We start from the raw sequence: 27,531 nt of genomic DNA on the forward strand, positions 1-27,531 counted from the left end.
TTGCAACTTTTCTATAATTAAAACTGCGAACAAGAGAAAACCTTAACATTTTAACAAAAATACATGCGCTCACTATGCTGGAAATAATTTAGGATTATTAAAAAATAATTTAATACATTTTGGACATTCATTGGCGTTCTATTCATGTTCTAGCTTTAAAAAATGGGATATTTATATAGTTATTTTTGATAGTTTAGTTCTCTAAAATGATCCAGTTTAATGGCCTGTAGATTTAATGACTGCTTAAATTTGATGAACCATAACAACACCCTGTTGCTTTAGTGGCTGGCAAAGCAGAAAAATACACAATAATATCTACAAATAAAATGATTTAAAGAAACCGTAACCTTTTTATTGAACATTTTTATTGAGGTCCCAAAAACCATCATCAACAATATTATGTAAACAATATTAATTAGGAAAATAATAAAAAACAACAGCTCAAATTTCCACAGCCCCCAGGGTTGAGCGGACAGTACGAGGGAGTGGATTCAAGCTAAGACGAGATATCATGTGCAATCAGGAATGTAGACATGGTGTGTGGCGCTCTGAGGACTGGAGTCTGCTGAGGGCTACTGCTGGACCTGCCAACATCAGAGAAATAACACTTAACAAGAGACACAACTGAACGGGAAATCTGCATCATGTCTATTTGAATGGACATGCTTTTGATCACAAATTCATGAAGTGTCTAAAACAATGTGAAAGTCATTTTGTTCTGGAGCTGGTATAGGTTTTCTGTACTTGATGTCACCGTCTATCATTTATGTATAAGGTTAGACGTGGCACAGAGCTAAATTTAGACATTGCACAACAATGTCAACGGTTTAATGGGGGAAAAAAGACTAGCTCCTGTGCTTTCACAGTGGATAAGAGGCATGACCTCATGTTTTACTTTGAAAACACAACCTAATTCACAACATCGATTTAGAAAGTGAATGATTTCTGGGAAAACCTTAGTGGTTACTCTTTTGCAGACTTAATATGTAACCGAGTGTATGGCTAACTGAACAGATGAATTATGAAGTTTTTTTTTTAATATTTCTTCATTTAATTGTATTTTTATTTAGTTGTTTGTATCTTTATTTAATTGTATTTGTCTATCATCTTAAAAAATATATATTCAGTCTGTGTATGTATTATATATAAAAATATATAACGATATATTGGCCGATAATTTTTGAGAGCCTGATTACAAAAACAAAACTCTCACCAATAAATCCATGTCCTAAGCACACAATAATAATGATCTGATTATAATTTTATGTAGCCTATATGATAGACATATTGCACTGAACTGTATTTTCTTTTTTATAGTAATTTCAATCATATTTCAAGCAATTCAAAACCATCATGGTGAACAGTGTGCAATGCATCTGAAGTGTCTCAGCTGAAGGAACTTATTAGCTGTCTACTATTACATGAAATGGCATTACTTATTAAATGCATATATAAATAAATTAAAATACATGTTATATAAATTATATATATAAAATTAATTATTTATATACAGTGGGGGAAATAATTATTTGATCCTCTGCTGATTTCGCAAGTTTGCCCACAAAGAAATGAAGGGTCTATAATTTTTACGGATAGAGACAGAATATCAACCAAAAAAAATCCAGAAAACATATTATATAAAGGTTATAAATTGATTAGCATTTGATCGAGTAAAATAAGTATTTGATCCCCTACCAACCAGCAAGAATTCTGCCTCCCACAGATTGGTTATGTGGAACACAGATTAGCCCTGTCACTTTAAGAAAGTACTCCTAATGTCATCTCGTAATGTGTATAAAAGAAACCTGTCCACAGAATCTGTATTGACTGTATTGACCAAAGAGCTGTCAAAGGACATCAGGGACAAGATTGTAGACCTGCACAAGGCTGGAATGGGCTACAAGACCATCAGCAAGAAGCTTGGTGAGGAGGAGACAACTGTTGGTGCCATTATTCGGAAATGGAAGAAATACAAAATAACCATCAAACGCCCTCTGTCTGTAGATCCATGCAAGATCTCGCCTCACGGGGTACGGATGATCATGAGAAAGGTGAGGGATCAGCCCAGAACTACACAGGAGGAGCTTGTTAATGATCTCAAGGCAGTTGGGACCACAGTCACCAAGCAAACCATTGGTAACACTACGCCGCAATGGACTGAAATCCTGCAGCGCCGACAAGGTCCTCTTGCTCAAGAAGGCACATGTACAGGCCCGTCTGAAGTTTGCCAATGAACATCTAATGATTCAGGGAAGGCTTGGGAGAAAGTGCTGTGGTCAGATGAGGCCAAAATGAGCTCTTTGGCATCAACTCAACTCGTCGTGTTTGGAAGGAGAGAAATGCTGACTATGACCCCAAGAACACCATCCCTGCAGTCAAGCACGGAGGTGGAAACATCATGCTCTGGGGCTGTTTCTCTGCTAAGGGTACAGGACGACTTCACTGTATTGAGGGGCTGATGGACGGGGCCATGTACCGTCAAATCTTGGACCAGAACCTCCTTCCCTCAGCCAGAACACTGAAGATGGGTCTTGGATGGGACTTCCGGCATGACAATGACCCAAAACATACCGCCAAGGCAACAAAGGAGTGACTCAAGAAACAGCACATTAAGGTCTTGGAGTGGCCTAGCCAGTCTCCAGAGCTTAATCCTACTGAAAATCTGTGGAGGGAGCGGAAACTTCCAGTTGCAAAGCGACAGCCAAGAAACTTTAGAGAGGATTTAGAGAGGATCTGTAAAGAAGAATGGACCAAAATCCCTCCTGAGATGTGTGCAAACCTGCTGACCAACTACAAGAAACGTCTTACCTCTGTGCTTGCCAACAAGGGTTTCTCCACCAAGTACCAAATTATGTTTTGCTTGGGGATCAAATGCTCATTTCACTCAATGAAATGCATATCAATTTATAACCTATATACAGTGTGTTTTTTGGTTGATATTCTGTCTCTATCCGTTAAAATAAACCTACCATAAAAATTATAGACTCTTCATTTCTTTGTAAGTGGGTGAACTTACAAAATCAGCAGGGGATCAAATAATTATTTCCCCCACTTTATATATATGGCTTGCTAATAAGTACAGTTTTCAAAATACTAATGTAGACTATAAAAACATATAGCATAAATCATAGCAGTACAGGTAGGTGTTGACATACCTGCTGAGACTGTGTGTCTGGTCCTCTGCTGGCCAAACGGCTGAGAATGTTTCTTTCGGACATCTGCAGCCTCACGGCAACAGGCGGTATCCTGGCGATGGTCGCCGGGAGACGGGTGACATCTGCTTTCATGTCACTTAGCAACTCCTCCAGCTGTTTTAGTACTGTCAGAAACAAATACAAAGAGATAGTGAGTGTGTGTCGTCTTCTGTAACACTCTGGAATTAAATTAAAATAACATGAGCTCACATGAAGTACCTTTATGTAGGACGGCGTTGGCAGGTTTGTTTCCGGACATGGATTCCTTGCTCAGGTGCTGGTGGGACTCGGCCAGACACTCCACTTCACTGAAGCGTGTGTTGAGAGCCATGGAGGGGTGAGAGGGGTCTTCAGTCATGTTGAGATACGCAGCTCTGCGCAGCTGTTCTTCAATCACCAGAGCCTGCTCAAGCAACTACACGAGACATCGAAAAATTGTTACTAAGGCTACGTTTACACGGTCAGTCCAAATCAGATTATTTGTGTTTGCCATTATGGAACCTGATCTAAAATTGAGTGTCCACACTGTGTATCGCAACAGTTCAGATCCGATTTGTGTGTCCATGTTTCATTTTCCGGAATATCTGCATTGGTTTCTATGGCAATGATGTTGCATTGGTAGGTATACAGTACATCAACAACAACTTCAGCACGGAGGGGTTTGCAATACAGATGTTGTCTTATTTATAACATGACAATGTTTAACTGGAACCGTATGAGGCTTGTATACGTGGATTTATTAGTCTCTGCTGGTTTCAAATCATGTCTCCGTTTTATTATCATTTTCTGTTCATCCAGCACTTTGCAACAACACAGCATTGTTTCTGTCAGACGTTTACGTTTTACATGGCGTGAGAAAGTCCCAAACCAAGCGAAATCCAATCAGAGCAGTCGGACCGAAACGGATTTCCAGAAAAGCGATTTGAATAGGATTTAAAACCATATATGAATGTAGCTCGAAACATTTGTAAAAAAAAAAAAAATCGCATTTCACGTGACACATTGCCGTTCACACTTGCTAAATCTGATCGGATTTCAACGGGATATACACAAAAATCAGATTTGGACTGACAGTCTGAAAGAGGCTTATAGATGCGTTCACACCATGTCAGAATGGCTGTAGTTACGAGACTCCGGCTTGTAAAAAGTGTTCACGTCCTCATAGAACTTGTAATTATAACTTGTTAATTCTGAATTTTCGGGGTGCTCCGACTTGTCCCATAGGACCGATGCAGATTCATTTAGGCAGATTCATAGAAATGCATAATTCCGAGTCCAAAGATGTGAACAGAATATCACAGGTAGTCATCTCATAATTACAACATGATGTGATATATCTCACATGTCTTGACTTGTATGCAACAACAATAAAAAAGATTGATTCCTTTCATTATACCTTGAATCTCCTAGCCAAAAACTTGTTCTTGATCTCCAGGAAGTTTCCTCTGTTGATCTCTCCCTTGAAGGGTTCATTGAGAATGGCGAATCTGACGTCATTCTGAATATCTTGCCAACGAGCATAACCATGTCTGAGACGGTGAGTTAAGGTAGATTTCATATTCAGCATTTCATTGAACACACATAAAACAGGGGGGGTTTAAGGATACTGTATGATGCCAGCAAGTAGCCAGTAGTCATGGCGACGATGCCAGATCTCATTGGTCTTCTTGGTGACAGTAGCGGCTCGCTCCTCATTCTGCCACAATGAGTGTAATTCTGTGAGAAAGAAAGAGAATTAGTACAAATGCACAAATATGTACTATATATAAAAAAATCGTGCTTCAAGAGACAAAGCAACAAAACATAAAATGTACTAAAAATATACTGATTGATAAAAAAAAAAAAAAAAATTGTAGATACTGAAATTCAGTTCAAAAAGTGTATTTTTGATAGTCCATTACGGATATATTATGCACTTTAAATAATATATATAAATAAAAATTACCCCAAAGCAAAAGTAAGATAAGTCTTCACAGCTTGTCAAGGTCCCACGTTTTTTGGATCATAATGGCTTATAGCTTAAAAATAGTACAAAACCTGAGAAAAATTTCTGAAACTCAAACTCTCAACAGCAGATCTTACCGGTAAACCCTCCATCTGCAATGTTGAACATGAACCGTGTTTTGGCTTTCTTCCTCTCTTCAGCACCTGCTGCTGCTGCTGCTGCTGCTGCGCTGTCTTTGGCACTTTCTCCGTTCTGTAGTTTTCCCGCTTCCTCCGTCTTACCAGATTCCTTCTCATCCTTCTGACCTGGAGCAAAACGAACGACACAAGTTAGTAAAGCGGGAGGGGGAAATCCATAAACTACATAATCATGTCAAATCTAATCAGGTGGTACAGACCTTTCTTCTCATCTGTAACAGGGGTAGTGTCCATCTTTTCAGGTTCATCATCCTTCTTTTCTCCTGAAAGGACGCATGAACAGAAATTAGCCACTGTATGTTTGGATTTTAAGATTTCAGGGTTCAACCTTGAGATTCCACATTATTAAAGTTTAATGGCTTGTGAATGCCATTTCTGTTCACCTTTGTTGTCTGAAGTTTCCTTCTCAGCCTCAGATCCTTTGGGCTTGGTGTCTTCGGTCTTCTCATCAGCTTCTCCAGACTTCCCTTTCTCCTCTTCTTTCTCAACTTGATTCCCATCAGCCTTATCTGCCTCTGAAGAAGATTCAGACGTCTTTTCCTTCTCCTCTTTGTCTTTTACTTTCTCTTCAGGAGCAGAGGAAGCTTCATCTTCATCCGGAATGGCAATGACCTTTTGATGAAGAAATAGAATCACCTCATTAATAACCAAAATTAACTAAAGTCACATGGTTAAAACACTGAAAATTAATCAGAGATCCAGAGAGTTTGTTGCATAAGCTGACACTCACTTCATTGTCTTTATTTTCACTGGCCTCCTTCTCACCGTCTCCATTTTTCACCTTTTCTTTTTCAGCGTCTTTTCCACCATCTTCTGCTTTGGAAACACCATCTGTAGAACAAACACATAAAAAGGTTTAATATTTGGACTGCAATATTTGCAGCAATAGCTCACAAAAATAATACATTTTAATGCTATGTCAGCAACTGAGACTACGAGCTGAGGCATGCAGTACCTGGAGCAGGAGTGTTCGGCTGAGTGTCCGCTGGAGTGCCAGTAGAGGGCGTTTTGCTGGGAGAGTCGGGCTGGCTGCCGGTGGTGGACACGGTTTTATTCTCGTTCAACTCCATCATCCAGGGCATGGACCACTGACCGTTTACATGCTCGAACTCTTGCACCTGAAAACAGACGTTATCCAAATGCCCACAATTAGACAACTGCAAAAATTAGATTTTGCTTTCACGCATCTTGGAATTTTTCATATTAACTATTTATGTGAACTCATTGGTATTGCATTTAATTTACCTTCTTTCGGATCAACGACATCACACCAATACGAGTAAGGACGTGTTGCCGTGACAGTCCCTCCCGAGGAACGCCATCGGCAAAGCTTTCAGCACCATCCGCACCAGGCTCACACAAGTGCCGCATAAAGAGAGAGACGTAAGCCCTGAGAGTAAGAGAAACCGGTTTATAGATCCTGATACACCAAAGATATGAATATTTATTAGGCTTTAATGGAGTTTATGGTGAGCCTTTTCTCTTACAAGTGTTTCAAGGAAAACAAAAAGTTCTTTTGATGTTTATAACCTAAAATACATATTTAGTTATCTAGTAGTAATTTAGCAAATGTATTTTCATACAAGCGACTGTTCAAAAGTTTGGGGTCGGAAAGATTTTTCAAATGTTTTTTGAAAGAAGTCTCTTATACTCACACCAAGACTATTTATTTGATCAAAAACACAGCAAAATTGTGAAATATTAAAATAGAAAGCAGTTATTTTAAATAGTAATGATATATTTTAAAATACAATTTATTCCTGTGCTGGCAAAGCTGAATTTTCAGCAGCCATTATTTCAGTCTTCAGTGTCACATGATCCTTTAGAAATCATTTAAGAAACAAACTTAGGATAACAGATCAGTAAAAAAACAAAGAAAAAAAACAACCACCTTAATTGGCCCCAATACCAATCCTTGAGATCGGGGGTGCATTTCCTAAACGTATCGCTAGCCAAAAATGGTAGCAAGTTCCGCTAAATTGTGTTAATAACGACGGAGCTTGCGAACATAGTTGGCTTTGGGAAACGCACTCATCTAGGGACATCTATAATGATAAATGGATTGAAACTAAAACCACTAAATGAGCTAAAACTCACTTGAACTCCTTCTCTGATTTGCCACGCAAGTCTCTGACCAGCCACTGGGTTGTGAAGGCGTCCTGAGGCGGCATCCCATAACGCATCACTGCGTTCAGGAAGGCCTTCCTCTGACGAGCGTTGAAACCCAACACCTGTCGAATCAAGATGTTTTAGTAAGTGCAACTCAAAACACATGCGTTTAAGAAAACAAAAATCCCAGATTATTCTTCCCTCACCTCAATGTTGCCGCTCACTCTGGCCAGCAGGGGGGGCAGGGGTTTGTCTTTGTCGTTTCTGAGGCCTTTCCTGTTGGGTCGTCGTGAATTGGCTGCAAGCAGACGACAAAATTGTGCTCAGAAAAAGGGTGTAAACATTTTTAAATCTTTTATACATTTCTAAATTCCTATCTTTACTTATCGTCATGCTCGTCTCACCTTCTGATCGTTCGTCAAAGTCCTCATCTCCTTCCTCTGAAGCAACGGAATAATCTGATTGGCCATCAGATTGATCATCCTGCCAGTCTGAAACAGAGCAAGAAAGATGATTAACATTTAAACAATTGTAAGTAATTGAAAACGTTATTTTAAGTTTATATTAACTTGAACAAAATGCCAAGTATGGTTTATAGTTTAGTTTTGATTATGAAGAGTTGTAAAAGTTTTGTCAATCCTTACGTCTCTTACCTCGGTCCTCCTGGGACCCGTCATTGTAGTTGACCTGTTTGCGGATTCGTTTGCCCTTGCCCAGATTACGAGCCAAATCCTCCTGCTGCTGCTCATAATGGTGTCGGAGCAGCTTCTCCCAGTAATCTGGATCCACACTTTCCTCCTGCTTAATGATCTCCCTCTGAACTTCCTCTTCCTAAGGGAGAAGACAAGAAAGAACAGTGAATAAGAGCAAAATATGACAAAAGTGAGATACATAAACGTATTAATGAAGTTATATGCCAATCAGTCAGTACGGGACATGAATAAACCACAGCTTGATGTGACATATCACATGTGTCAACTATGGCTGCTCGATTTTAATTGCACCTTTTCTGATAAAACTTGTAAATGGCATATAAAATGTGATAATTTTTTTATTGTTTTAATTATTATTATTACAAAGTAAAAAATAAGCTAAACTATTGTAATACCTTACTAGTGTAACATTACTACTATACTAGTATACTACAATTACCTTTAAAATAAGGTATTAATATTGTACATTTTTAATATGAATATATTAATAATATATTAATATGTAAAAGTAAATTGAGTATTTAAGAGAAAAGAAATTACAGAGTACTTAAATTACAAAACTAATATTTAAGGCTGTTTTCAAACATTAAACCAAGTTATTTTACTATTATAATATTTCACTGTATGATAAAAAGTATTTAAAATATAATAATACATATAAAACTGTCTTAATTCATTTCTTTGTTAAATCATCTAGTTTTATTTTGGCGTAAAACAGCAGGAGACTATCAGCTTCTCTTTTGTTGACGGAGGGCTTATAATCTCTTTTCATTGCAAGTTTGCGAAGAGGGTTGCCGCATATTGTGCTCCTAAATGCACGTTATAAGCCACATCACGATTTTGGTTTTATTTTGATTGATTGTGCAGTCCCACAGGTCCAACAGCCCACATTGCTCTTTATCGGCACTCACCGCTTCCTCCTCGTCCTTGACCACATACTGAGCCACTTTGAAGGAGCTGAGATACTCATTCATGCTCTGGATCTCCGTGTCATCCGTGGCGTCCTGGTTCCGATCCAGCAGCCGATCGATGGCTTTGTCATCATAGTGAATCACGCTGCTATCCTCTTCTTTGTTCTCTCCTTGACAGACAAACACAACCAGTTTCACACATCTCAGTTGCTTAAGTGAGAAGCTGTACAGGTATAAAGTAAGAAGGAAAGAGGTTTGTAAATCCAGCCACACCTTCTCCCTCGTCCTTGAAGAGCTCCTCTGTACCAAATTTGAGAATGTCATCCAGCTCCTGTTTGGACATTGAACCGGTCTTTGAGCCCAATCCAGGACGCACAACCAAGTGAGTCAACATCATCTTCTTCTTGGCCACCTTGAGATTAAACACAAAAAGATCAGTTTACATTCAAAAGACAGTGTTGCATAAAAAAACATTTCACTTCCCAGAAAGATGGGGTATACCTGAGTAATTCTTTCTTCTACAGAGGCTTTGGTCACAAAGCGGTAGATCATCACTTTCTTGTTTTGACCAATCCTGTGAGCTCTGCTGAAGGCCTACAAAGAGAAAACAACAGCCCAAGTGAAAATGAGGATAACAAACCCAACAACATCTAAATGAAACACACTAAAGTTTCTGAAGATTATCCTGACACCACACACCAGATATAAGGGGCTTTCGCACCGGAGGAACCTTTTCATAATTCCAAGAACTATTGTCGGAAGGACACGCTTTTTGGCGTGTTCGCACCGCAGGAACTGGGAATGAATATAGTTCTAGGAACGCCTTTTGGGGGAGCTAAATTAGCTAAAATAGTATGGTCTAACCCAGCACAATAGGAACTACCAGTGACGTAAGTGTACACTGATTGGCCGAACGTACGCGAAACACCAGCACCCACCATTTTTAAAAAAAGCTGTGCGCACACACACACACACACACAAAGTATAACCTCTATATTAACTCCATGTACTAACTCTATGAACATGGAAAACAGTGACAGATGGACCTCTCAACCTAAGGAGAAAATCCAACACAACTTTGAGGGGACCAAGCAAAACATCATGATGTATTTCTGCTCATGCTCAGCTAGTGACACTGGGCATCAACCACATGAAAAACGCTAATACCTTTTCATATTCTGTCTACTTTCTTTGTATAATAGATAATCTAATAACATATTAGACAGGTCTGTTAAAGGCACAATATGTAATATTTTTGGAATAAAATATCCAAAAACCACTAGAACAGTGTCTACGTACGTACGATTTCTGCTCGATTCCGTCGGGTACTTTTCCACCGGCTGTAGAGGTAAGACAACTCCCATGATTCCGCGAAATCAAGGCATCATCAAGCTACACCTCTGTTTTGAATAAGCGACCTCTAGCGGCGAAAATGACATATTGTGCCTTTAAACAGATCGTAAACTAATAAAGACTGAGAATGGGAGCACTGTGTGCTCAGGCTCTGGCGTTCACTTCAGAGGTCCTACTGGCGGTGCGAGTGCAACCAGGAAAATGGCCCTAAGGGAACATTTAGTTCTCAGGGAACCGCCCTGGTGGCTAGTTCCAAGAACTAAGTCCCTACTACCCAGTGCAAAAGGGGCTATAGAGTCTTTTGCAGATGAATGATCTTACTTGAATGTCATTGTGAGGGTTCCAGTCTGAGTCGTAGATGATGACAGTGTCTGCGGTCGCCAAGTTGATACCCAAACCACCGGCTCTGGTCGATAGCAGGAAAGCAAACTGAGGAGCACCAGGAGCTAGAGCGAAAAAACAATTCATTTTGAAACTTGAACTAATTTCAGAAATTGAGTTTATACAGAGCAACAGAGAACAAATGTATGGACCATATTAGTTACACATCTGGTCCTACCATTAAAGCGGTCAATGGCTTCCTGTCTCATGCCTCCTGTGATGCTTCCGTCAATACGCTCATATTTGTAGCCCTCATTCTCCAGGAAGTCTTCCAGCAGGTCCAACATTTTGGTCATCTAGAGAAGGGGGACAACACATCTCAAACTCCTGATGTTCACCATAGGGTTTTTTGTCATTTTACACTTTTATCGATCTTTTTAAACCGTTAAAATGTTAAGAGGTTGGTTAAGCTCACCAAGGCTGCATTTATTTGATCAAAAATACAGTAAAAACAGCAATATTGTGAAAATAACTTAAAATACTTTTAAAATAACTTTTAATTATCTATTTTAATGTTTTTAAAAAATGTAATTTATTCCTGTGATGCAAAACTGAATTTTCAGCATCATTACTCTAGTCACATGATACTTCAGAAAACGTGAATATACTGACTTGTTGCTCAAAATTTTCTTATTATCAGTTGAAAACATTTGTGCTGCTGAATATTTTTGTAGAAACAGTGATACATTTTTTTGTTTTAGGCATATAAAGTTCAAAGGAAAATATAAAAAAACCAAACTTTAGAACAGTAGTGCAAACTTTATAATAACAATATTTATTATTATTATTATTATTATTATTATTGATACATTTCTAGCAATAGAAAGAAATTTTAAAAAGTTTAAGAAAATTATTTCTAAATAAATAAATAAAATTTACCTGAGAGAAGATGAGCACTCTGTGTCCACCGTCCTTGAGTTTCCGCAGCATCTTATGCAGTAGCAGCAGTTTGCCAGCAGATTTAGTCAGGGCACTGCCCTCGTACATCCCATTGGGCATCTTGGCAGCTTCCTGTTTCACACAGCCAATCAGAGAGCAGGATCTCTTCAATTTACTTGCTTGTATCCTCAAAAATCACATAATAGAACATATGCTATCGTCTATTATTAAAGGTACAGAAAGAGCAAAAAGTGGAGCGTACCATAGCAGCCACAGGGAAGAGATAAGGATGATTACAGCACTTCTTGAGGTCCATGACGACGTTAAGCAGAGAAACCTGGTTTCCTCCGCCACGAGTGTTTAGAGCCTCAAAATTACGGGTCAGGATGAACTTGTAATATTTCCTGGATTAACATATGAGATTTAAAAAACACTCTCTCTACCAATCCTGTAACCTAGTTCGCAGTCCATACCTCATTACATACTCACTTTTGCATGGGGCTGAGCTCGACTCGGACGATGAGCTCGGTTTTGGAAGGCATGTGCTTGAACACGTCTGCTTTGAGTCTCCTGAGCATGTGCGGTCCCAGCATGTCGTGAAGCTTTTTGATCTGGTCCTCCTTGGCAATATCGGCAAACTCCTCCAAGAAACCTTCAAGATTACTGCAGAGTGAGAGATAAAGAGCATAATTTATGTCTGCAGATACCCAGGGGGCCACCAGAGGGTGCTAAAGGGGCTCATTTAAAAATGTACAAGAAAACATTTTTTATAGTGCTGTCAATCGATTAAAAAAAACAACAACTAGATTAATCTCATTTTTTTCTGCAATTAGATGCAATTAAAAACACTTAAGTTTTTATATGTTTATGCATGTAATAATTTCACAGTTAATCTGAAAATTAAATGTAGAAACAGTATATTTTAAATACTTTAATGGCATCTTTTTATGAATGAAGGCCAGTATCACTGATACTAATACAGCTACTGAGGTCTTGATGAAAATTAATTTTCCCCGCAATTTTACACATTTATAGCCATTCAACAATACACTGTATTGAAAGCTATCTTTTTTTTTTCTTTTTTACATATATTAGGCTTAAAAAAAAACTTTTAATTTAAATGAACTTAAAACAATCCTCACATGAATCCCATAATAAATGTCATTTACCTGTGCCCTTCCTACCGGTCTTACATGTAGGAAATATACAGAAATTAAGTTATCATACAGTCCGCACTGCATAATTTATAAATTTGATATAGATTAATCCTTATTAAAGCTACAAAAGTTCTTTAGTCAAGAGCAGGGAGTAATATTCTCTGTTACCTTTGATTAAAGTTAATGACAGACAGCATTAGTGGCTGCTGTCACTTTAAGACCTGACGCTGCTGCACATGATGCGGATCTCACACGCGTCCCAGTTTCTCACTCTTTACGTTCATTTAAAACTTTAACTCATTTAAGACTGCTCTTATGAGGATACTCGACAAAACGGACATTTTGGCATAAATGTCGTTCAAGTGTGAAGGAGAACTTGATTCTGGCGTGCCGTCAACTTTGTTGGAAAAATGCTTTAATCTTTTGGTTTGAAATTAATTTAAAAAAAAAAAAACATTTTGACAAACATACCTGAATCTCTCTGGTGTGAGGAAGTTGAGCAGATGGAAAAGCTCTTCTAAGTTGTTCTGTAGTGGAGTTCCAGTCAACAACAACTTATGCTGCAGAGGGTAATTGTTCAGCACCCTGAAAAACTGCATAACAAATACCACCACAGGACAACATTAAAACATCAAACCATCATAAAAATGTACAGTGTGATAAATTAGTAATTTGAACCAGTTTTAACAACACAACTTGTGTCAAATTAATGCATAAAAGTGAATATCCATGTTGGTCTCACCTTTGACTGGTTATTCTTCAGTCTGTGGGCCTCGTCAACTACCAAACAAGCCCAGTCGATGGAGCCCAGGACGGCCGTGTCAATAGTGATCAACTCATAGGAGGTCAACAGTACATGGAACTTTACAGAGGCTTCTTTCTGCACGATCATAAGGGAAACAATCATTGATTTACAAGTGTCTTAAGAGTCTTTAATGGAAAGCAGAGTTCTCCAACTCACTAACCTTCATCTTAGAGGGTTTCTTGCCACCACGGATGGCGTTGTTCTCAAAAGAGAACTCGTTTTCTCTGATGACAGCCCTGCTGTCCTTGTCACCGACGTATGTGACAACGTACATGTCCGGGGCCCACATCTCAAACTCTCGCTCCCAGTTAATGATGGTGGACAAGGGGGCACTCACCAGGAACGGACCCTTAGAATGACCCTGGAGAACGAGCACACCAGCGTTTTAAAACTGAAGAAAGAGGACACACTGTACAAAAGGTAGTAACATTCAATGTCTCAGTGACCTTATATTTTTCTATGCTTACAAAACATCAAAAATACCATTTAGCAACAGCACTGTATGAAAATGTATGGTATCGTTCAAAAGTTTGGGGCCAGTAAGATTAAAAAAAAGAAAAAAAGAAAGTAATACTGAAAATAATACATCACAGTTTACACAAAAATATTAAGCAGCACTATTGTTTCAAACATTGATCATAATAAGAAATGTTTAATGAGCAGATATCAGCATATCAGAATGCTTCTGAAAATTCAGCTTTAAATATAAATTACATTTTTAAATTTTATTCCAATATACGAGTCATTTTAAATTGTAATCATATTTCACAATATTACTGTTTTACTGTATTTTTGATCAAATAAATGCAGCATTAGAGACTCTTTCATCAAAATAAAAAAATTTAAATCGTACCCACCCCAAACTTTTGAATGGTAATGTGGTTCTTCTTGGATTACAAGATTAATAAAGCATAATGCATTTTAATTCTTTGTTCAATTTATCACATAACCCATCATAACTTTTAGACACTCAATTAAAGAAAAAAAACCACAAAAAAAAACAGGGCACCTCTTTATACAGTGAATAGAGGAAAACAGCAGTCTGCACGGTCTTTCCCAGACCCATCTCGTCTGCCAGGATGGTGTCGGTTCCCTGAGCCCAGGAGAAGCGGAGCCAGTTGAGCCCCTCCAGCTGGTACGGATGCAACGTTCCTCCTGTAGAGTCTAGATACTCTGGCTGACGATCAAACTTAATGGTGGGCTACAGGAGAGTAAAAAAATTGGGTTTTAACCATCAATGAGCAAGTGAATGGAGCAGCTGGGTCTAATAAGTGCTGCCAGTGTGTAGAAGTGTGCCAGTAGCTCGCTTACATCCACGACAGGGTTCTCTGGAGGCCGGTCCAGTTTTCGCACCTTCCCTTTGATCTTCAACTTCTTTCCTGGTTTACCTTCATCACCCATCATCAACTCCCTTAAGGACAGAAAAACAGATGAATATGATGGTCGTGTGCATCAGTAAATGCGTTTTCTAGCACTTTTAGGCTATGAACCTGAAGATTTTTCCTTAAAAATCCTAAAAATCTGAATGCATTTCTTAATTTTAAAAAAACACAACGGTTTTTATAGTCTTTTGTATAAATTGCATTGGCTTTAAAACCATTTTTCTTTTATGCTGTTGTAACCAAGACTGTTACAAATCAAAATATAACTTTTTTCTTTGAAATATTTGTATTTGAAAGCTGAAACAAAATAAAATACAAATTTACAAAGAAACTTATTCAGTAAGTTGCCATTTCTAATATTCATTTAGTTTTAAGTTGAAGCACTAAAATTAACTGGAAATAAAAAAAGCTAAAATTGAACTAAAAATTAATAAAACCTGAATAGTAATATTTAAAATAAATAAATAATAATAATAATAATAATAATAATAATAAATTACAAAAGCACAGAATTACTAAATTTAACCAGTTAAAATTTGAAAATTTTTAAATTAAATTAAAAACTAAAAATACAAAAATATAGGCAAATTCAAGATATTAAAAAATTTATTTGTGTATAAATAATACTAAATATAACACTGAAGGGTATTAAAAATATTATCAAATAATATCATAAACTTCACGATCTGGATGAATAAAAGTCTTGCCTGTTTTTTCACATTATTGTGGAAGTTAAATGCCTTGCAACGGCTGTTTCTGTTCACATGTATACCTGTGGTTCCAGTACTGCAGTTTGAAGGCGTCAAACTCTGGTATATCCATATCCTCTGCCTCCCAGGTAGACTGATCGTACGTTACATCCCTCCACTTGATAAGGTAGTGACAGTTATTCTTCTTATCCACACTAAAAGGAATAAAACAACAGGTAAGGCGTGAGCCATGAAATTGACCCATAGAGATTAAATACAAAGTTCTTGAGCTCATCTCACCTATGGTTCAGAACACGGTGAATCATCATCCACTCCATCTTGATGCCGAAGCGGTAGTACTTCTCCTCCATCCGAGCGTAGGCGGGGTCTTTCTTCTTTCTCTTGTCACTCTTGTCCTCATCTCCCTCAACACCGAAGTCTGTGGTCGGTGGCTCGTCCATGTCGTTCTTGCGCTGGTAGTTCCTGAACATCACCTGACAGTGCATCTCCAGCTAGAGAGAGATGTTGCGAGCCAAAGTTAGGATCAAGGAAACTACTTAAGTGTGAATTCAGCCTAAATCTGGATTCAAAATGACATTATATTAAGCCATTGTCTGGATTCACAGATAGTAGATTAAACCCTGAAAGTTTGTGCTTAAGCCAAAAAGAAAAAGCAATAATTCAATCAAATAAATTTTATATATATATATATATATATATATATATATATAATTTGCTCTGAAGTGTGAATTTTCCTCTTAAATTATACATAAAACATTCATTTATAAATGACCTATAATAAATTACAATATATTGACTAAAAATATTAAGATGACACTGTCAAGCCATTTTTTAAGACAAAAATAAGAGCCAGTGATGCACCTGTAGCTCGGAAACCCAGGAGCAGTGCCAATAAGACATATTCTGCCATTTAACAAAGAACTCCCTCTCAGGGCGACCAGCCAATGGTGTTGGGTCAGGCGCATCAGCAGCGAGTTCAGTGGGCCGGGGCACAGGGGTCGGGGGAGGAGGTTCAGTCCAACGCCAGGTCAGAATCTTCTGCACCTTACCTTTCATAGTAGGACACTGGAGAGAGAGAGAAAAAAAAAAAAAAAAGAGGTATAAAATATTTCACCAGAAATTATATAACTAGGCTATTTGTATGTTATCTAAATTATTTAAAAATTCGGTAACACTTTACAATACGTTTCATTAGTTAACATGAACTAACAAAGAACAATACTTCTTCAGCATTTATTAATCTTAATTAATATTAATTTCAACAATTACTAATACATTATTATGATCAAAGGTTGTATTTGTTAACATTATTTGAAGCCCTGTGAACAAACAATGAACAGCTGGATTTTTGTTAACTAATATTAACAAAGATTAATAAATAGTGTACCAAATGTATTGCTTACTGTTAGTTAATACATTAACTAATGAACCTTATTGTAAAGTGTTAGCAAAACTTCTAGCGTGGTTGACTCACAGTGCAGCGAGGGCAGATCCATTCTCCGTTGGGAATCTCGGGCAGGGGAGGGTTAAGGCAGTGAATGTGGTATGATGAGGGGCAGGAGTCACAGCACAGCAGCTCTCCGCCATCCTTACACACTCTGCAGAACTCCATGTGATGGTCGTCCTCTTCGGCCTCGCCTACCACCTCATTATCCTCCTCTCCGTCTGACCCGTCCTCACGAGCCTCCCACTGGATGCCCATCTTCTCCTGAAAGAAGAAGAGATGGTTTCATTTAGCAGAGTGCAAGGTCACATCAAAAGAGCCTATGCTCTTTGGACATCTTTTAGATTGAACTCATGAGGAGATTGAAAGTTGGTTCACTCACACAGTGTGGGCAGCTCCAGGTGCCCTCCGGTGCCTTCTCCATATCAGGGTCCAAGCAGACCATGTGATAGGCTCGTGGACAGGTGTCGCAGAGAATGATCTCTCCTCCCTGCTGACAGACCTCACAGTAATCCTGATGATCCGTCTCATAGCCATCACCATCATCATCTCCTAGCAGAGAAAGAGAGAATAGATGAACGACTGATGGTATAGCCCTATGATTTCCATAATGCGGAAATAAGGAACAGAATCGTGGAATCCTAGCCTGGGAAAACCCAGACAACTTCCAGCAAATTTAGATTTGCTCTGTAGTAGTCTGGCAAAGAGCTCATTCAAGCCCATTTCTAATCCGTCGAAATCGCGGCACCAATCAGAAACGTTGAGGCGGGCTTTACACGATGACGATCGCTCTGATTGGTTTTAGGTCTATCCAATTGCGCCCAGAGGCATTTGAGCGACGTCCGTTGGTGAAGCGCACCAACTTTTAAATGCATTATTATATTCAAATTGCAAACACATGAGGACAGTCTCCATGAAAGACCCACTGGCAGATGAACGTGCTACTACATTTCTCTCCGAAACGGTAGGGAATTAAATTAGATTTAATAGAGGATTTTAACTGTGACAAGATGATTGACAGGGCAGTTTACGTGACAGGATGCACGCGACAGATCCGTCCGATAAAGATGACGAAGTAGTATGTCCCAAAGCTTGCCTACTTTTTTGCTACACATTCAAAAGTAAATACCTTTTCTTCACAAAGAGTACATACTTTTATGGCGTAGTGTAACTTAGGCGAATTGGGACGCAGCATATGGCTTTACACGATGACGATCGCTCTGATTGGTTTTAGGTCTATCCAATTGCGCCCAGAGGCATTTGAGCGACGTCCGTTGGTGACGCCCCTTTGGAAATGAGTTATTAATGAAGCTTTGCCAGACCATAACTCAGTTACTACCGAGAATGGTCTGGTTTTAACCAGGCTAGTGGAATCCAGTAATAAAAATGGAATTTACAGAATAATGTGTAACGTCAGAGAATTTGGGATTAATAAATCAAAAGTAGGGGAGTTCACTTAATCAAAATGTGATACAAACTAGTGTCTGTGAATAATAAAGTGCATAAAGACTAGGACTTAAAGACTTTAAATATCAAGTCTGCAGGTTCTGCGTGTTTTAAGATGTACAAGAGACATCGGTTCTCAACAATGTCTGGTCCCTTAAGTTGTTCTCAAAGGGACAGGGAAAAAGTGTCTTAATAGGCCTGATTAAGCCTAAAAGTTTCACAAGCACCAAGACAGGGAATAAGATCCTCACCCTTTTTCGTCTTCTTTTTGGGCTTCTTTTTCGCACTGCTGCGACTACTGCGGCTATTTGATCCATTCGAAACAGACACGCTGTTCATACTGCCGTCATCAAAGTCACTATCCACGTCAACATCGTCCTCTTCACTCTAAGAAAAAAAGAGGGGGGTTAAAAAAGCAGAGATAAATATACGATTCTGTTCTCCAGTCCATAAATGACCAGAAAATTACTTGGATGTCATTAGTGAGACGCTACGACTAAAATTGGAGCCAGGAAGAGAAAAAATAGCATCGTCGCTCATGGAAAAAGGTTAAAGGATGAGTGCAAATGTGAGCTGGAGAAATGAGCGGAAAAAAAGTAGAACTGAGGGTCTTACAGAAGAGCGTTTCCTCTTGCTGTTGAAGCCTCCTAGTTTGATTTTCAGAGGAGCAACCTTTTTGGTCTTCACCTTCTTCTCCTGAGGTTTGGGAGCAGGTTTGGACTTCTTACGTGCATTGGGACCTGAAATGCACAGGAATTAGCATAATTTTTCCTTTACGCAAGCAAAACATTAGCGGCTAAGAACTCATACATCACAAATAAACCCTGCTAGCATGTGGAAAAGCATTGTTTTATTAGAAGCGCTATAATACACACTGATATACACTACTATTCAAAAGCTTGGGGTCAGTAAAAAATGTAAGGAAATTAGTTTGAATTTAATGAACTCAATTGAATAAATGTGATAGGAAAGACTTCTACAACGTAACAAAAGAATTCTATTATGCTGTTCTTTTGAACTTTCCATTCATTAAAAAATTCTGATGTGAAATTTTTTTATCAGTTTCCACAAAAACATTAAGCAGCACAACTGTTTTCAACATTGATCATTATAAGAAATGTGTCTCGAGTAGCAAACCAGCATATTAGAATGATTTCTGGAGAATAATGTGACTATGAACAATGGAGATTGCATTTTTGATCAAACAAATGCATTAAGCAGTCATTTGCTTCTGTGCCCCCTTTTGCAAGTGAAATGAGCATCAGCGGTTTGCTGTCGGGTCGAATAAGTTTTAACTGCCCCATTCTTCAAGCTTCTCAGAAACCATTAAAATGTGATGATCACAATTTAAAAACAAGCTCTACAGTGAAACAAGCTTAATAGCACATTGAACAATGCAAATATCAAGGAAACCATTATTCCTCAACACCGCAAAAAAACAACTGCTGAATGTTTATGAGAATAACTCTGACCAGATGAAAATGCACAAATCAAATAAACATCTCAGCTGGGAAAAACAGCTGTTGTAGTGGGAAGTCACTCACACAGTAGAAGAACAATTACACAAACAAACAAAAATGAAACAACCTTGCACTCACCCTTGCCCTCTTTTGTCTTGGCCTTGCGTAAGGGAGCTGCTGGCGTGGACTCAACACTGACTGGGACTGCAGGTGCAGCGGCTGGAGCTTCGGTTTCAACAGATGCTGCGGCACTAGCGGCCGCCAGGGCCGTGGTGGCAGCAGCCGAGCCCCGCAGAGGATTGTTAGTGCTGAACTCACGCCACTTTGCTCCCAGAACCATCATCATTTTGGAAACAGCAATTTTGGGGTTCTTGGCAGCAATCAGAGGCCTGTGAAATTGCAGGGAGGGCATTGTTGTTGGTGAAATTTGGGGGAAATCTCTTTACATACTGATGATTTTGCTGCCGTTATTAATTCGTTGGTGTAAAGCCAACATCTAACAGTAAAGTTATTAACATCATGCAGTGCTCATTTACCGATGTTTAGCGAATTTTCGCAGGCCAAATCCAGTAAGTTCAATAGGAAATCGTGCGATCTGGAATTCCGAGTGAGGGCGAAAGATTTTGACACCGATTTTGCATCGTGTTCAAGTTGGTCATGCAGAAAGCTGCTTGGTTTGAAAGACTTGTGTGTGATCTGTGCTTCATTCAATTTCATTTCAATAATGTGACCGTACCTTTAGTCAAGCAACTTTTTTCAGAGTAGATGCCATGTTAATTATGATTATGATGATCATATGTTGTAAGTCAGGAGATAACACTTCTAATTTGTCAGTAAATAAAAAAGCAGCAGTTAAAGTCAGCATGAAACAAAAGTTGCGATTGTCTTTTCTTCCCTATTGTTACATATTTCTTCTGATTGAAACGACTTTTTGAACATTACAAAATGTAGGGCAGGACTTGATCCATTGGGAACTGACTGGATTGTTTAATCAAGAGTTTTCCATTTTGATTTCACTTTAAAGTCACCATGGAAGCAAATTTGACAAAAAAAAAAAAAAAAAATTAGGAATCCAACTATTTTTATTTAAATGATTTATCGGTGCAAATCACCTTTTTTTTTATATTCATGTGCCTCGTAATATTTAATCTAAAGAATTTCCCCTGCCTCTTGCAGTGACATCTCTTCTCTGATGACGCAATGGCGGGACAACCTGTCACTCATATGTAGCCCACTCCAGCTATAAAACAGTGTCTGGTTGGTCTCGACACATCATCCCTACCCACCATAACCGAGATCCAGATTCCATCGGTTGAACTTCAAATGACTTTGGGAAACACTGCGTCGTGATTGTGTCGTGATCGGACCCTGGAAGTCCTATCGCTTTAGCCACGCATCATGTCATGTCACTCTGTGAGGATTTTCTCTAGATCTACACATCAGGTTATGTTGCGTGTTGACTCGTATGAATCGAGACAAACTGCTTGAAATAAAGATGTGCGATTTACTATGGTTTTCTAATGTTTAGCGCAGTTACAAAGCGGAAAATGGCACCAAAGTCTCATCTGTATACTGTTAACATGTGCATCAACGGCTGATCGATCAGAGAATCCCTCCTCACATGACATCACAGCAATAGTAAACCACAACGATCCAACAATCCAAACAGTTCCTCGTGGACAAAATTAAATTCTGCCCTAGATTTTTTTCTTGCCGTTTCACTCGGATATACGACACAAGAAAAGACTCTCGCAACTTCCATTTCATTCCTACTTAAAGATAAAGATTCACATTCAATGGTTTTTCTCACATTGTTAATCTGGGTAATGCACTCATACCTGACGAACTGGCTGAAGGCTTTGTAGTTGGTCAGAGTTCTATAGTCTTCCTCAGAGAAGACATGATCGATGTCCTCCATACCCCAGGTATCCAAAAGCTGAGAGGAACTTTTTGGCTCCTTAAAATCAGTTCAGAGCTTATGAGCGATTCGATTTAAATGTACTTTATCATAGTATTAATTTAGCTGTCAAATCTCATATGAACTCACAGAATCGTCATCATCCTCATCTTCCTCTTCCTCAGGTTCCCTCCGTTTGGAGGCTGCTGAGTTTCTGTCGGCACCAGAGCTGCTTCTTTTCTTCTCCTTTGAGGTGCTGGCTCTTTTCTTCTTTTTCTTGCCTGGTGTGTAGTCACTACCCTCGCTTTCTGAGCGGTCTTCACCATCATCCAGTTCTGGCCCTTCCCCTGGCTCCGGAGAACTGATGCCGATATCCTGGAGGACATATAGGACATATTTTGATCACTTCTGGAGGCTGCTAAAATTATGTATATTATAATTATCTTAATTTTCCAAAAAAAGATTTTAGGCAACATTTTATGATTGTACGATAATGTTCAAAGGTTTGGGGCCAGTAAAGCATTTAATTGATCAAAAGTGACAATGAAATGTATAATATTACAAAAGTCTCTTTCAAATAAATGCTGTTCTTTTCAAATAATCCTGAAAAAAAAAAAAAAAAAAAAAACATGTATCATGTTTTCTAAAGGATCATGTGACACTGAAGAATACACTTACCACAGGAATAACTTACATTTCAAAATATATTTAAATAGAAAACAAGTTGTTTAAAATTATAATAATATTTCACAATATTGCCGTTTTTACTGTATTCCTGATCAAATGCAGCCTAGGTGAGAGTAAGAGACTTTTTCTTGATAAAAAAATCTTATCAAACCCAAACTTTTGAATGGTAGTGAAGGGAGAAATCACCATTTGTAAACACTTTTTGTCTTTTAGTGAGGGGTTAACAGTAAATGTCAACAAAGAGCTTACATATCACTTATATAAAGCTTAAATGATCGGGAACGCTATTGGCCAATCATGATGATAAGAAATGTGTAGTCAGCATCGGCTGCAAAAATCCTGATCGGAGCATCCCTACTTCCCAGTTCTCAAGCAAACAAAGGTACCATCCAAGTTGTGCATGAGCTCGCTTTTACTTATAGTCCTTTTAACAACCACTTATGATGTTGCAAAAATCGATTTGAGATCTTTACATTTAATAACTCAGCTTGTCTTACAAGATAAAGCCAATAACTTTATTTTGTGTTCAGTAGGGTGTAACGATATTCAAACCAAACCAAAAAACCTCATGGCGTACCGAACACGCCCCGCCCCCTGCTGCCCCACCCAGCCCTAGTCCATTGTTGAGGTTGACCTCACTTTACCTTATGTCACAAAACTAATTTTTCTTCCTTGACATTTGATTAAATAGTAATTAGGAGTGTAACAGTTCACGTATTCTTTCTTCAATCTACAATTCTTTCTACAAGACGAATACAGTGTTGTAGCCTAACCACCACTGACTACCAATAAATCGCAATAAGCTCCACGTTTTGTTACTTTCAATAAGAAAGTGTAATTTTTCAAATTATGTCCATTTTATCACGAAATTAAAACAATAAATGCCCTATAATTTGGCGTGACAGATCACTATATAGGCGCCTCAGTTTAATCCCATGATTTCTTTCATTTCAATGACTTCGAGATTTTATTCATTAAGCAGCAGCGCGCGAGTGAACGCGATCATCTCTTCCTAATAAAAACTAAACAAAACTGCCTTATATGCAGGTTACATGTTTGCATACAATTTGTTATTTGAGTGTTGATTATTATATCTAAAAATAAATAGCAACTGAATTTAGGCTAATAGTTTGGGCTTTGTTGTTAACCTTTAATATTATAGTAATGAGCAAGTAAGGGCTCCCTATATAGTTTACAGCATTAGCAGAGATCATTTTTTTCATCCTTAAGAAACTTAATTACAACTGAATTTATTTAAAGACAGAGACACAATTTGTCCAGTAAACCACTGTTTAATAAAAAAAAAAAATGCAATTTATGTTTAGTTCTCCTCCCCTCCTGTACCAAACCGTACCGTGACGTCAAAATGGAGGTACGTTCCGCACCGTCAGTTTTGTGTACCTTTACACCCCTAGTGTTCAGTATTTTATCAAAATAAACAGACCACTTGACCAGTTAGACTAGAATAAGATTTTGCAGCACAAATTACATTTTGTTAAGACTACATGGCTGTGTTCCTACAAAATCACGAAGTCTTTAAAAAACAACAGTTGTAGTTATCATTAATGAAGCAGTTGTATTGGGATTCGGTAGCTTTAAAAAAAATGTATCATGAACCTTTGATATGAACAGTCATTAGGACATGATATCCTATTTGCGATGGCAGCTAAATTGCTCTGTTTCTCATTAAGACACTGTGGGGGAGGTTTCTAATCCATAACATAAGGAAAGTGAATACTGCATTCTCCAAGGAAATTGCAAACAAACAATATCCACACACACACACACACACTCACAAAAAAAGATCATTACCTCTCTGCGGGAACGATTTCTCTTGCTGCCTTTGCTCTCACGGCTACTTTTTTTGGCTTTCTTCTTCTTTTTCACCTTTGGAGCATCATTCTCTGACAACTCCTCATCCAGGTCATCCTCGTCTGTGCACAAACACACATCAAATCAATTTGTCATTTTTAATAAATGATTGTTTTTCTTGACTTTTCCAGTCATAGGGATAAGTACTATTGGATTAATATTAATTTAAAAAAATCATTGAATAGAGATTTAACTGAGTGCAAGAGCTACTCAACTTAATATTTTGGACTGTAGTCTATTTAGTCTGTATATTTGATATGTATATTCACTATTCAAATTCAGGCCTGAATCCTCAATAGATCAGTCATCTACAAATCTATTTTTGTCATTTGATCTGGGCTGGTTGAAAATCATCTGGGGAACTACATGTTGAGACACATCTGTGATACAGGAAGTATTAAATAACTAATAAATCACTGATATAAGTGAGATGAACATTTAATCAGATACAATAGGTTATTTTTGGAAACAATTGCAAATACTAGGCTAAATCTGAGGAAATGTAATTTTGTCTTACTGTTACACATGGCACTGATTTTATTCTGTAAGTCCTTGACTAAGTGTTCCCATGGACGACAGTAATATAAGATCTTAATGGACTCGCCTCATATATTTCATTATGAAAGACAATATAACTGCCACAGGAACGTTATTAATATAACGTTAGAACAGAAGTCTATGACTAAGAGCACTAAACATACTAAATTAAGCACACACAACACATTTTCAATGTCAATTTCCTTCCTGTAGAGGTAAAATTAATCTTACATGGTGTCTTATATGGCACACAAAAAATACACCGAGTATTTTGCTCCATTCAAAACACTGAATACCCGGGCAAAGCCCCCCTTCAAGCATTTCCCTGAAAAACTAGCGTCACATCCGATTCCTGCACACACTGATGTGCAAAATCAAAATATCAAACTGAAAACCGATATTTATAGTTGTTTAACAAGCAAAAAAATATTTCTTTTTAGATTAAACACTAAAGGCCGACAGCGCGCGAACAGTGAGAGCGCGAGGACACTGAAAATCCTCACGCGTCAAACTCGCACGCGACTGTTACCGGTAGGCCGCGAAAAACCGATGCCGGTACAGCAACAACATAATACATCAAATGTTACTATAAGGCCACCACTACTGCTCAATAAGCGCACCAAGATATTAAAATCAACGTAACATGCCATGTTTGACTAATATGAGGGCATATTATTTGAGTGTGAAGGCAAAAATAACAGGCAAGTCGACGGCTAGCCGCGTAAAAACCCGGCAAAACAAAGCACTGACTAAAAAAAACTGAAAGGGGGAGATAAAATACAAATGTATCCAAATACATAAGGTTATTTAATCGTTAAAATGACATTTATAGTTTAAATGTTTTATAAGAAATGAAATATCTAGCATCAGCCCCGCTTGTTGTTACGTTAGCCGACTAGCCACTGGTTCATCGAATAAATGAAGTTTCCCAGCAATAAACTCCAACTGGGAACATAAAATACGTCACAAATAATCCGTTAAAACATTTAATGTATCTACTTTTCATCCACATTAGCGATAAGAAAAACTAACACCGACCAAAGTTGACCCGCATCAGTAACGTTAAACGTAAATATTTTACCTTGCATCATAGCCCGAGGTTCAAAATCGTCTCTATCGTCTTCACTGCCGGACATATTGTTGATCACACCAGATAGAGAGGATTGCGAACCCTTGTATGCCGATTTTCGCCTCCTCTGGTGCCTTCCTGAAGCCGGGGGAGGCAGAAAATAAAAGAACAATACAAACGGAAGTTAATAGTCACGGTAGCATGCTGATCGTAGTGGTCACTACATGCCAAAAAATTTCAGAAAAGCATGCAAATATATGTGATATTGTTGGACAAAAACCCTTTTGGTTTTATGCAAGTGAAAAAAAGCGTCAATAAACTTTTAAAATACGCGGTTAAACCAAGTTATGGACATTTAATAGGCAAATGGGGCATGATGTGAGTGAGGCATTAGCTAAGCAGGCTAGGGATGCTAACCTGCAAAGTCTTCATAACTTTTAAGGTTCCTTTAATTTTACATGCGTTAAAAGATGTCATAAATAGAATGATTTATAAAAACCCATTATTAGAATGAATGTAATCCAATTTTAGAAAGTATACTCACACAACTTGACCTATTCCCTTTTTCAAACAAACAGCTAATGCAATTTAAGATGTCACCACGTTGTATTGGCTCCTTTTCATCAACACTTAAATACAATTTGTAATATCTCTAATGATTAAGTATTGAAAGTGTATCCAGATTATATTTTTTTTCTCAGCTGTATGATGCACACAACGTCGCAGTTTCTCCTTCTGCCACTTACACCCTTTGCATAGACACAAAGAGATCAGGGGCCAGACATCCCATAATAATCACCCTCCCCATATTCACACATACACATACATACAGACATTCACCCTTCCCCCCACCGCATAGTTACCTTGCAACATACAGACCATAATACCCCCCCCCCCAACCAAAGACAGACCCTCTCTTCCCCATTCCACCATGCCCTTAGCAACAGTTGCCATGGAAACAGCCACCCCTCCCACCCCAGTTAACATCCCATAATAATAAACATAGTCACTGACATCCCACAATAACCATAACTCCGAAAAAAGAATGAACGGGAACTGAACCGGAAGAGAGAGAGAGAGGGAGAAAAAGTCTATTAGAAACTCCTCGCCAGCCTGCTTCCTTATTACAGTTCTGTATATACAGTATATGTACAGTAGACATTTGTGAGCATATAAAATGCCATTTATAATCAAAACTTAAAGTTAGTGCTCTTCAGTGCAATGGCATTTTAGAGCAACAATTCTCTACCACATGTCACCAACTTTATTTTCGGGTCCAAAAATGAGCTCAAATAGTAGATAATAGTTCTGGTTTGGGATTTTTAGGTTCAAGGCCACATTCAAATATGGTCTACCGTTCAAGTTCAAATATCAGACTGATAA

General features: G+C 38.2%; 1 protein-coding gene across 2 annotated transcripts; it reads right to left on the reverse strand.

Moving 5' to 3' along the window:
- Nucleotides 1–348: 348 nt before the first annotated feature.
- Nucleotides 349–26,998, reverse strand: chd4a (chromodomain helicase DNA binding protein 4a). 2 transcript variants are annotated; one of them, XM_084130812.1, is made up of 41 exons: nt 26,693–26,998; nt 26,161–26,286; nt 24,483–24,604; nt 22,134–22,358; nt 21,925–22,043; nt 20,225–20,475; nt 19,242–19,366; nt 18,878–19,013; nt 17,563–17,732; nt 17,211–17,444; nt 16,598–16,801; nt 16,016–16,227; nt 15,799–15,930; nt 14,956–15,055; nt 14,654–14,845; nt 13,805–14,005; nt 13,582–13,719; nt 13,311–13,432; nt 12,172–12,345; nt 11,945–12,086; nt 11,683–11,814; nt 10,982–11,099; nt 10,744–10,868; nt 9,571–9,663; nt 9,343–9,481; nt 9,070–9,239; nt 8,099–8,276; nt 7,850–7,936; nt 7,652–7,743; nt 7,434–7,567; nt 6,582–6,726; nt 6,292–6,454; nt 6,067–6,167; nt 5,720–5,948; nt 5,537–5,599; nt 5,277–5,444; nt 4,802–4,910; nt 4,591–4,723; nt 3,414–3,609; nt 3,156–3,319; nt 349–584 (listed from the first exon to the last, which is right to left on the reverse strand). In XM_084130812.1, the coding sequence occupies exons 2-41, from the start codon at nt 26,213–26,215 to the stop codon at nt 573–575; spliced, it is 5,805 nt and encodes a 1,934-aa protein (XP_083986938.1). In that variant the 5' UTR covers nt 26,216–26,286; nt 26,693–26,998; the 3' UTR covers nt 349–572. The 2 variants fall into 2 exon arrangements, with proteins under 2 accessions (XP_083986938.1, XP_083986937.1); XM_084130811.1 differs by having other exon boundaries at nt 8,090–8,276.
- Nucleotides 26,999–27,531: the final 533 nt, after the last annotated feature.

Source organism: Abramis brama, assembly GCF_963993115.1.
Source record: "Abramis brama genome assembly, chromosome: 12".
NCBI lineage: Eukaryota > Metazoa > Chordata > Actinopteri > Cypriniformes > Leuciscidae > Abramis > Abramis brama.